The following is a 12,024-nucleotide window of genomic DNA, read 5'->3' as shown; positions in this document are numbered from 1 at the left end:
AAAGCCATTAATTTTCAAGGGAGCATGTGGCTATCTCCTAGTTAGCATTTATAAACATTTTATTTTATGAATACCAGCTCTGGTGGTGTAGATTGAAAAGAAATCTCAAAGGACCATAGTCCAACAATTTGGGGAATTCTGCACATTCAAGTTTTATTTGGTTTCATAATGAACATTAGGATTTCTCTGTGAAATCTTTCAATAAAAACATTTTGTGAAAAGGCATTGCCAAATATAATTGGCCACAGACCGCCCACACTTAACACACAGTACTCCACGGAACATACTGTGTTTGGGAAAATTACCTTAAATGAAGAAACACATTAGGACAGTTTAGAAAGATCCAGGTGTCTTTCAAAGCAGAGGATTGGTGAGCTAGATCCTTACTCTAAAGTGACCGGCTTATTTATTTATATATGTATGTATGTATGTATGTATGTATTTTTGCCAACCCTGTTCTTCAAAAATGAATCATCACAATAACCTTTATCTTAATAATTGAAACCCCCAACTGTTTTAGTAACAGGGATTTCAGTCCTTTTCAGGTGTTGCCTTCCTCAATTTTGACCAAGATATTGTCTGTTTTTCAGTCTTTCCAGCAGGGGTAGCAGGCATGTGTCCATGATTTGTGGGGATGTGTGAACTGTTTTGGAGTAATACACCTGTATTCAATGATATGATATTTTGAAATAAGACAAAGCTCAATGACGCTAATATAAAGAATTTCTACAAATGAATATGAAATAGACCAAGAGTCAGAAAAAAAAAAAAAAAAAGCATGCATGGGCAATTTTCAGAAAAGGAAATACAAGTGACCTATGTGAAAATAGTGAACATGAGATGAATAGTGAATATGAGATACAAATTAGAGCCAACAGTGAGGGAACATGTTTTTTAACCCATCAGGTAGTCACCATTAGGAAGCTTTCACATCTAGAGCTGGTGACAATTTACGGAAATCGACACTCTTCCCTAATGGGGTTATGCATTCTTTAAAAAAATAATTTGTCAAGAGCAATTAAAAAGATGTCTGTACGTCCCTGGACCAGGCACATTTAGCTCGACAGGAGAAAGAAATACGTTTTACACATTCAAAAGGTCTTTTGTGACTGAATTTTTCAAACTTTATAATCTCCTAGCTCCTGGCCATCTGCGAACACGCCGCTTACAGAGGCTATTCCTTGTTGATGCTCCCTGGCCTTAAGGGTCATGATTAGTCATGATGGAGCTGAAAGTCTGTACCAGTTCTACTGTGCGTCGGCTTGGCCACTGGCCAAGCTGTCATTGCTACCAACCTACCTCGTGACAGTCTGACAAGGCTTTCCTCTCCCACTGGCCTTGTGCTCTACTTCAGTGTAGGTCTCTGGGTCTTGGGGGGGCGGTGGTCAGACAAAGCTTCCTCTGTCCCTTCCTAAATCTTGAGACTAGAGGTTTTTTGGAAACTCATTTGTTTCACACACACATAGCACCACCTCCCTACATGCTTATAGGATGAGAGCGGCAGACCAGGAACGTTCTAATATTGGCTTCCAAGACCTGTCTGACTCCTTAAGGTCCTTCCAGACCTATTTACTGGCCCAGACTCCTTTTACCCCATAATAACGTTCCTCTCGGGAGCATTGCTCTTTTCTGCAGTCTGGCTTTGAGGAGCAGCAACCTGGACATCGGACATGTTTGAAAAACATTCCAATTCAGAGAGGGTGGAGGACAGGAGGGAGCTCGGGGCATCCTGGAGGTGCCTTTACCCTCTGTGCCAATTCAAGGGAAGAGCCTTAGCAGCCAGCCTTATCTGCCCCTGGCCCCTTGGGTTACAAACTTCAATCTCAGCTAATTACATTGAGGAAGGACCGACCATCAATTCCTATCACCTGTCGGACCCTTGTCCAAGCAAATGTCCTGCCAAGATAATGTAAAATGATAGAAATTTCCAGATTGAGCCTGCCTCGTGACTTTTATAGGCTGGTTCTCTTAGACATAGATCTGCCAGTGATTATATTTCTGTCCTTGTTTACCTAGTCAAGCTCTTTCATATGAGCCACATATGCTCACTCTCTTCTGCTGGCAACACTTCTAGGATTCCAACCTACCATGCACATCAGGTTTAATTCCTGCCTAATCGTTATCTTTGCTATATCTTTCTCACTTTCTAATTTTGGAGTCTCTAGGGTGAGTCTTGTACTCTTATTTTCTTTTTCCATGGTGAGATCAGCCATGTCCCTGGTATCAAATCCTGTAGTCCTTTTCACATCTAAATGTTGAATCTCCTGCCATGCGAGCCTCAGCCCAGAGCAATTTGGCACCACCACCCCCCTTGCTGCGTGCTGTTAGGCAGTGCCTGGAGACATGTTTGACTGTTACAACTGGATAGCCATACACTGTCATCCAGTAGATAAAGGCAAGAGATGTCGTGAACCATCCTGCCATGCACACATGCCTAAGACAGCCCCTGCATCAAAGAAATATCCAGCATACATGTGAACAGTGTTGTGCGTGAAAACCCTGTAGCCTGTAGACACTCTCTTCTAGAAACCTGTATGCAACATTACCCCCTTAATGCCACTGTGTTTCTCCCACTTGATATGGCCAAATACAGATCTTTTTTTTCCTTTCCCAGTTATGGTTTTCTGCTCTCACTCAATCCCCCTCTTCTTCTTCTTCTTTTTTTTTTTTTTTTTTTCCCTCTCTTTTAGGGATTTAGAAAGTACAGGTGTGCAGGGAGGGAGGAGCAGAGGGGAAAGAGAATCCTAAGCAGGGTCCTCTTTGCATAGAGGCTGACGCAGGGCTCCATCTCACTGCCCCAAGACCATGATCTGAGCGGAAATCGGGAATGAGATCCTTAGCACCCAGGTGTCCCTCAATCCCCTTTTCATAGGTGGCAGCACAATTTATCTTGCTTTCCTGAGACCTAGGAATGGTACTGAATTCCTGTCTTGTCCTCAGTCTCATCTGCCAGCAAGTCTGATGAGTTCTACCTGTAAGCTCGATTCCGGCTTCCTCCATTTCTCTCCATCTTCTTTCTAGCCACCACGCCCGACCCTTCATCCTTTTTGTGTTTGGTCTGTTTCAGTAACGTTTCCACTGCTCCCCTGGCTTCTCTGCGGGACTGTGCTAGCGATTCACAAAGCAGTTGAAGAATGATTGTTAAAAACATCAACTGGATCCTCTCCTCCTTTCTCCCAAACCCCCGTGTTGCCCCTTTATAGTTAAAGGGGGCCCTTATGGGGGACCTGGGTGGCTCAGTCATTAAGCGTCTGCCTTGGGCTCAGGTCTTGATCCCGGTGTCCTGGGTTCGAGCCCCGCGTCGGGCTGCCTGCTTGGCGGGAGGCCTGCTTCTCCTTCTCCCATTCCCTCTCTCGCTGTGTTTCTCTCTGTCAAATAAATAAAATCTTTAAAAAAAAAGAAAAGAAAAGTGGCCCTTATGTCAAAAGTCATCCTGTGTTTCTCAGACCTCATTCACCAGCCTTCTCACTGAGAAAGGTTTTCTCACACATCGCAACGCTTTAATCTTCCTTTAGGTTCTCTTTCTTGTGTTTCCTTATTCCTGGTATTTTCTGCTGCTAGACTCTCCTAGACTTGGACATGCTTGTCCTTCATTCCTATCTTAGATCAAGTCTCCTGTCTTTCCTGCCCCTACGAAACAAACTGGCCTCGCTCTCCCACACTGGCCCTGTGTGCCTCCCTGACTTATTGTAAAGTCCTTAAGACTGCTTTGTTCTTTTGAATAGCTTTTTAAATTTAGATGTCACTGACACATAACGTATTAGTTTTTAGTTTAAGACGTAACGATTGGATATTTGTATATCGTGCAAAGATGGTTACACACTAAGTCTAGTCAGCATCCATCACCATACATAGTTGCAAATTACTTTTCTTGGCATGAAAACTTTTAAGATCTACTCTTTGTAAATTTAAAATATACAACACAGTATTAATTATAGTTACCATGTATATTACATCCCTGTGACATATTTTACAGCCAGAAGTTTGTACTTTTTAACCCCTCACACCTATTTTGACACCTCCCCTCACCCACCCCCAACTTCTAGGAATCACTAATTTGTTCTCTGTATCCACGAACTCAGTCATTATTTATTTTTGGATTTTGGTTTTGTGTTTTTTTTTTTTTTAATTTCATGTGTAAATGAGATCATACAGTATTTGTCTTTCTCTGTATGACTTCACTTAGTCTGTTGAACTCCAGGACAATCCTTGTTATCACAAATGGCTCTCTAATGGATTTGTTGTGGGTGAATAATATTCCATTGTATTTATATACATTTTCTTTATCCATTCATCTCTCAGTGGACCCTTCGGTTGTTGCCATATCATGAAAATCATGTTACATTATTACAACGATTATTACTGTATTTTTATTTTATTTTAAATTTTATTTAATTATTAATTTGTAATATCAAATTATTATTTATTATAATCACAATTGTATTTTTATTGTATTATTGTGATAATGTAACATTATTCATGATGTAGTTATTGTTACAATTATTAGTACATTACAACAAATTATGCTATAAATAATGCTGCGGTGAATGTGGGGGTGCAAATATTTTTTCAAGTTAGTGTTGCATTTCCTTTGGATAAATACTCAGAAGTGGAACCGCTAGGTCATATGGGATTTCTGTTTTTCATCTTGTGAGACCCTCTATGCTGTTTTCCATAGTAACTGCTTCAATTTAACATTCCCAGCAGCAGTGCACCAGTTCTTTTTCCCACACACCCTTTTTGATAATAATCCATTCTAAGTGGTGGGGGGTGGTATCTCATTGTGGTTTGGATTTGCGTTTCCCTGATGATCAGCACCGTTGAGGACGTTTTGATGTGCCTGTTAGTTTCTGGGTGGTACCTGCGGAAACAATGCCCATTGAGCTCCTTTGCCTGAGTTTTAGTGAGTTTTTGCTGTTGTTCTTAATATTTATGCATATATTTGTATTTATGTAAGATAGTAACTCTTTGTCTGATGTGTCATTTGCAATTATTTGCTCCCACTTGGTAGGTTGATTTTTTATTTTGTCGATGGCTTCCTTTGCTATGCAGAGGTTTGATAGATTCCCACTTGGGGTTTTTGTTGTTGTTGTTGCTATTTGTTTGTTTGCCCAATCCAAGAACTCATCTCTAAAATCAGAATCAAGCAGCTCACCATCTCTGCTTTCTTGTAGGATTTTAATAGTGTCAGGTCTTACATTCAAGTATTCAGTTCATTTTGACTTGCTTTTTGTGTATGGTATAAGATAGTGGTCCAATATAATTTATTTGCATGTTGCTGTCCAGTTTTCCCACCACTGTTTATTGAAGAGACTGTCTTTTCCCTGTTGTATATTCTTAGCGCTTTGCTATAAATAAATCAAACATATGCGTGGGTTTGCTTGTGGGCTCTCCATTCTGTTTCATTGATCTATGTGTCTGTTTTTATGTCAATAGCATAGTGTTTTGATTTTACAACTTTGTAATATAGTTTGAAGTCAGAGAGCATGATACCTCCAGCTTTGTTCTTTCTCAAGATTGTGTTGGCTCTTCTGTGTCTTTTATGACTTGTTCATTACATCATTCCCAGGGCACTCAAGTTTTGATGATGGGGTAGCCCTGTGTTTCACTTTAGTTTGTACTCAAAAAATATTGGTTACATTGACGAGGCTCTTTCAGCAATGCAAATAATTAGAAATGATCCATTAGCTGTTAGAAAGCCTAATACTAAAGCTTAGTAGAAAGGCAAAAGTTCATAATTCTGTTAAAAAGATTGCTATATGACAAGGTGATCCCATGTAAGATCCTACAGCATGGGGAATTCTTTCCAGAAGTTTGTTTTTCTGACAAAAGTGATTCCCCACTTCACACCTTATAACTGTCTCAGAAATAATCCAATGTTTCCCAATACTGTATTTATTCTTATTTATATTCCAACTAGATCACAGGTTGCTTAAGGGTAAGGATTCTTGTTTATCTTTGTATCATTTGTCACCAAATGTTAGACCTAAACAAACAGACAAAACGTGGAAGTTTTCCTGTTTATATGGCCAACATCGTTCAGATTTTGGGCATGGTATTTATGATAAACATTTGCTACTCATATTGTTTCTTACTATCTGATTTTGTTCTGAGTATAGGATAGTTGAGGCAATATGCTATTTATACTAGCAAAGCTGAAGCTTCTATAATACCAACTGGTAATTATTATACTAAACAGTAGAACAATAGGTTGATCAGTTCATTATGAAAGCTAACATATATTGAGGGCTGATTATGTGCCAAGCCATATTCTAAATGCTTTATTATGTATTAACCCATTGAATTCTCAAAATATCCACAGGAGGTGGTGATAAACTATTTTCCTTCTTTTACATTGAAAGACATTATGCCAGAGAGAGTTAAGTAACTTGCTGAAGTTCACACTGTAAGAAATATTGAGGTCCCTTTGAACCCAGGCGGTGTGACTGCAAAGTTAACACCTTTAATCTCTATCCATTCACTTTTGCTAAATACTATGTAATTGAATCCAAAGGGCTTTATACCTTTAAAGTATCAAAATCCTTTCTTCCTTAATGCAACTTTTTAAAAATTCCACAAGCAGATTTATTGCTATATACACTACACAATTAAATATGTCTCAACCCTTCACTAACTTCAGTGATAAATATTTCTGCTTTGTTGTATGCAAGGCCAATTCTTTTCTTATCCCCTTTGAAAACGCAAGACTTCAGATGAAAACACTAACATATCTCTGCATAGTAGAGTGGGGGAGGGTGAAAACCAGGAAAACTAATTGCTCTAACAATGTATCTTGGCAGCACAATGGTCCATTTCTAGCAAAGAGGAAATAGACATGACATGACATGCTCTGATTTGAGATAATCTTTTACGTTTGGTGATGATTAACAATCCTAATAAATCAATACCAGCAAAGTTTAAGAATGGAAAGATAACAAAAACCCCTTTAATTGTCCTTTTCATTTAAAGGATACATTTGTTTTCTATAATCACAAGGAGAGGTACTCATTTTCATGAAAGGTTTAAGATTCCACCTTTTCAGTAGCAAAAAATTCACATGACAACCAAAATGCACAAATAAAAATCTTCATTAAAAGAATATGAGAGGCAAGCCAAGCTCCCAACGCCCGCGCCCACCATGGCCACCATTCAGCCGCTGGTAGGAAGATGATGCTTAGTGGAGACCAAGGGCTTTGACGCATACATGAAGGAAGCAGGGGTGGGAATGTCTCTGCGAAAAGTGGGTGCAGTGGCCAAACCAGATTGTATCGTCTCTTCTGATGGCAAAAACCTCATCATAAAAACTGAGAGCACTTTGAAAACAGCCCAGTTTTCATGTAACCTGGGAGAGAAGTTTGAAGAAACTACAGCTGATGGCAGAAAAACTCAGACGGTCTGCAGCTTCACAGATGGCGCCTTGGTTCAACATCAGGAATGGGAACGGAAGGAAAGCACAATCCCAAGAAAATTGGAAAATGGGAAATTAGTGGTGGAATGCATCATGAACAATGTCACCTGCACTCGGGTCTGTGAAAAAGTAGAGTAAAAATTCCTTCATCGTTTTGGATAGGAATTAGCGGTGAGGATGAACAAGCTCAGTTCAGTGAGCAAATCTCCATACTGATTTTTTTTTTTTCCCATTACTGTGTTCAGTTATCTTTATCACAAACATTTTACATGCAACTATTTTAAAGTGTTGATTTAATTAGGATCATTCCTTTGGTTAGTAAATAAATGTGTTTGTGCTAAACATAAAAAAAAAAAAAGAATATGAGAAGCCAGTCTGAAACAGAAATGAATGCCAGTCTGAAACAGAAATGAATTTTTTTTTTTTCCCCTAGAGTAAATGTCTTCCTAGGTAGCTGGTTCGACATTAAGGACCATCTGGTCTCTTTTCCTGTTCTGTATCCAGTGTCCCTAGCAGCATAGACATGAACATGGTTTTGGTTTCCTAACTAAGTAAAATCAATGTAGAATGGTGAAGCAGAGCTGCACAACCATAGACACACACACACACACACACACACAGCCGTCTCTGTCTACCTAAGATTTTATTTATTTATTTATTTATTTTTGTCTAGGTGGTTGCCGGTCAATAATGAGGTTTCAAAGCGTCTGTGCCAAGTCAGCTAAAACATTCATTTGAGGGATTTCTGCTTTTATTGACTAAATCTTAACTCTATAGTATTTCAGCTAATTGAAGAGATAGGTACATAGGCATCGTAAGTGAAGAAATCGTGGTTATTTAGGCCTGAATTTACAACGCTGCAGAGCTAATTCTACAAGGGGGATGGAATTTGGAGTCAAAGAAATTAAAATAAAACCCTTCTTTGACCACAAAGCCGCTGTTTGAACTTTAGATTTCAACTTTCTTCATTTTGATTTCTTCAGTTACAAATTTAGAGCACTGCATCTCGAAGTGTTGAGTTGCCTACTGCATTTTTCGGTTGAACTTCAAAACTCTGAAGCTTTAAAAATCTGAAAACTTACTGTCTTCTCCTCTCATTCTCCACTTTTATTTTTAATTTCTTTTGTGATCACTAATTTGTCAACTGGTGTTTTAGTCCCTCAAGCCAAACATTGAAAAGATACTCTGTAACATTTGTCTCCAGGTGGGTCATTCCCACATGAATTCTAGCTCTTAAGTACCTTGGAAATCTCGTCCTTTCGTTAACTCTTCACTGCCTTTGTCCCAGTTAAATCTGTCACCATTTCAGTTTTAAATTACTGCCAAAGTCTCTTAGCAGGTTTGTTTCATGCCACTGTAACCATCGTTCATACTGCTATGCGGATTATCAAAACCAAAAATATGTTATCCACGTTCCTTTTTAAGATCATTTATATCCTTCAGTTTAAAAAAGTAGACTCATCTTAGCATGGCATAAGGATCTGGGACCTTTAGCATTATGTCCTGTCTTCCTCCAAAGGCTTCCTCCAATTTCTAATTAGTCCAAAGTGATCTACTTAGTAATACTCTAGGCTGTCAGGTTTCTCATGTCTTTAGCCTTTATCTGTCGGTTTGCCACTATCTGATTAAATCCCATTCAGTCTTGAAGATTCATACTATCACTTCAACCCACAAAAAAGGAAAATATATATGACGTTGCTAAGCCAGGGGTGCAAGTGCCTCTCTCTTTCTCCCCCTCCCTCCCACCTTCTGTCTGTCTCTTTCTCTGTGTGTGTGTGTGTGTGTGTGTTTAAAGATTTTTTTAAAAAATGTATTTGACAGACAGAGATCAGAAGTAGGCAGAGAGAGAGGGAAGCAGGCTCCCGGCTCAGCAGAGAGCCCAATGCAGGGCTCCATCCCAGAACTCTGAGACCATGACCTGAGCCAAAGGCAGAGGCTTAACCCACGGAGCCACCAGGTGCCCCTCTTTCTGTGTGTTTGTATGTGTGTGTAGATGTTACACACACACATAAAAGAAGACGAGCTCAACCAGAGTACTAAACACAGAAAAAGAAAGGTGGCCTGTTTCAAGGACCCAGACGTCCATATGTTTACTTTTGTTCTTACCTGTCTCTCTGGACAATAAAGTTGAAAGCTAATTGTCCGACAGCAAGTCCACTCTTCTTGGACTAAAATTGTGCCTGCACCTCACACCGAAATATTATTGAAGAGGATGTTTTGTGGATCTGGCTAGAGGGTGGGAAGGTCTTAGAGATGCTGAAGTCCATTCTACGGTCCCTCTAACCAGTCCATGATCAGTACATTGGAACAGAGGAACCCTTGTCAGTGGTTGCAGTCCTGCCTTAGGAATAAGCTGACAAATGCGAAAATGTTGATGACAAAGAGGAACTCATCCAGAGGCTGCAAAATGGCAGTTTCTGGCTTGCCCAGAAATTAGCCCAGTGAGCGTTTAATTAGTGGCTGTGATTTGGCTGTGGTCCAGCTGTTGATAACCTTGTAAGTTTATAGGATGTTGTTTTGATTTTTAGAAGTTTATAGATTTTTTTTTATAGTTGTTTAGTATAGGAAAACAATAGTTCTGAGGCAACATCACATTCTACTTCATGTAACGTGTTGCACGAGTAACCCTCGGCTTTGAAAGCTCAGGAACCGCTTGCATGTTGTCCCCTCAGTTAAACTTGAACAGCCTTAGACTTGTTACCACCCATAGAAGTGCTGACTTTCCCTCCGTGGGGTGGTGGACCAGATGCCTGGATTTGCTCAGACCAATCCTGCATTGCATGTCCTGTACGGACAGCTAGTCTGCTTACTGCCTTCTTTTAGTTTCACAGTCTCCCAGTTAGATGACAAATGTTATGTTTACTTTATCCGTAGGGGAGCTTAGCAGAGCTTAACACTACTTCTCCTGTAATACCTAAAAAAGGGAACACTGAGCAAACCACAATTCCTAGATTGTAAGAGTGACCCAGTTCAGCATTTGTGGGAAGACTTTCAGGAAGGAATGTTTGAGATCTACAAGTTAGGTCAAGAGTTACATGAAGGGTTTCATCTGCTTGCACATTTGCCAAGGTCCCAAGACCTTGAGACCAGAGACCAAAAGAGGGGAGGCTAATTTGAGGAAGAGGGGAAAAAAAGCCCATGGCTGTAGTATGAGGAGACAGGAACCTGATGTGAAAAATTAGACCAGGGAAGTCAGTAGGATTCAGAACAAGCCTTAGAAGTCATGCCAAGGATTTTCAAATTTGCTCTATGAGTGGTAACAGCAAAAAGTATTTTTAAGTAAGCGCTGAGACTTGCTTATACCTACTTCTTTTCTTTTCTTTCTTTTTTTTAAGGAATACTCTGGCGCATATGTGGATAACGGATTGGGGTTGGGGTAAATTGCATGAAAAGCAATAGAATTGTGGAAGCCCTTCAGCAAGCTAAAATGGTGGCGTCATGAGAAATTATGGAAACTGATCTATGGGGGTAATTAGTGGGGGAAGCGAACTATTTATTTTTTTTAAAAGTTAGCATAACTGCGATTGATCATACTTTTTATCCTGAATGCTTCTGTTTATATCAAAAGAAAGAGACATCTGGAAATCGTGCCTATGGACAGTATGTAAGGTGAAACTTTAGGTTAATTCTTTCATTTACTCTTAATCAGTTTTGCCCTTAATTGGTGTGAGGGCTCCTTCAGAGAGGGGACTTGGCCCCATGCTGCCATAGGGCCACCACAGTGACAGGAGAAAAAGCAAGGGGCCAGCCGAGAGAGGTCTTCCCAGGAGAACAGCCTACCTGCAAGAGACTGTACTCTGTCCATCTCTGAGCATTCCGCCCCCTTTCTAATTCTTATGACAGAGTCCGTCTTGGGACTACACTGAGAAGTCATTTCTCTGTCCTGACAATTTCACACCCAAGTGAACTCAGATGAATTTACAACAGGAGCTACCTCTGTTTACAAATTAGTATCAAAATGTTCATCAGTTTTGCAAGGCTTTACATTTTACTTGTTCTGAGGCTACAATAAAACTCCGTTTTAAAGTATTTCATGTAAATTGAGGCATCTGGATATTTACATTGGTGACATATGTAGACAGTTGGGAAAGAAATGTGTCAAAGAAGCAGAATTCCCAAGGAAAATTTTTCCATATTTTTGATTTTCACTTTTGAGAAAACCAATTTAGGTCCTACAGGAAGGAAATAACAGTTGAGTTTCTTCTGCTACCTGCGTATCACTCCTTTGCCTCTGATTAGGATTACGTATTATATTGATTCAAACCTATCTGTTTCGTTTCTCCATACTACAAGAATGAGGAGTTTACTTCATTTTATCTCAGTGACACTTATGAAGTATCGTAAATAAAAATCCCTCAGGCTTCAATGTAGTTCAGTGAAAAGTACACACGGAACTCAAGTCAGTAAGGTAATACTTGAAAAGAGCACAATTCAGAGGAACTTTTCCCCGATGGTATTTTATTTTTATTTAGTAGATATGAAATCCTCTGTGACACCTAGCCCTTAAAACTCCTGGTTTAGACATGAATTCATGTGCTTCTTCTCACAGTCAGTGAGGGAATGTGCTGGCATCTACCCCCATGACCTGGAGAATGTGCCCTGTGATTTCTGTATTT

At 39.7% G+C, this 12,024-nt stretch overlaps 1 protein-coding gene across 1 annotated transcript; it reads left to right on the top strand.

The window, feature by feature from the left end:
• Nucleotides 1-7,136: 7,136 nt before the first annotated feature.
• On the top strand, nt 7,137-7,754 carry LOC131820579 (fatty acid-binding protein 5-like). The gene has a single exon (XM_059156256.1). The coding sequence runs from the start codon at nt 7,205-7,207 to the stop codon at nt 7,544-7,546; it is 342 nt and encodes a 113-aa protein (XP_059012239.1). The 5' UTR covers nt 7,137-7,204; the 3' UTR covers nt 7,547-7,754.
• The last annotated feature ends 4,270 nt before the right edge of the window (nt 7,755-12,024 follow it).

This window comes from Mustela lutreola, chromosome 18, assembly GCF_030435805.1.
Source record: "Mustela lutreola isolate mMusLut2 chromosome 18, mMusLut2.pri, whole genome shotgun sequence".
In the NCBI taxonomy this organism is placed as follows: domain Eukaryota; kingdom Metazoa; phylum Chordata; class Mammalia; order Carnivora; family Mustelidae; genus Mustela; species Mustela lutreola.
The sequence above is the reverse complement of the archived record's forward strand: the minus strand, read 5'-3'. Positions and strand labels throughout refer to the sequence as shown.

Coding starts and splice junctions, on each gene's coding strand:
- LOC131820579 (XM_059156256.1), top strand. CDS start 7,205: ATGAAGGAAGCAGGGGTGGGAATGTCTCTGCGAAAAGTGGGTGCAGTG.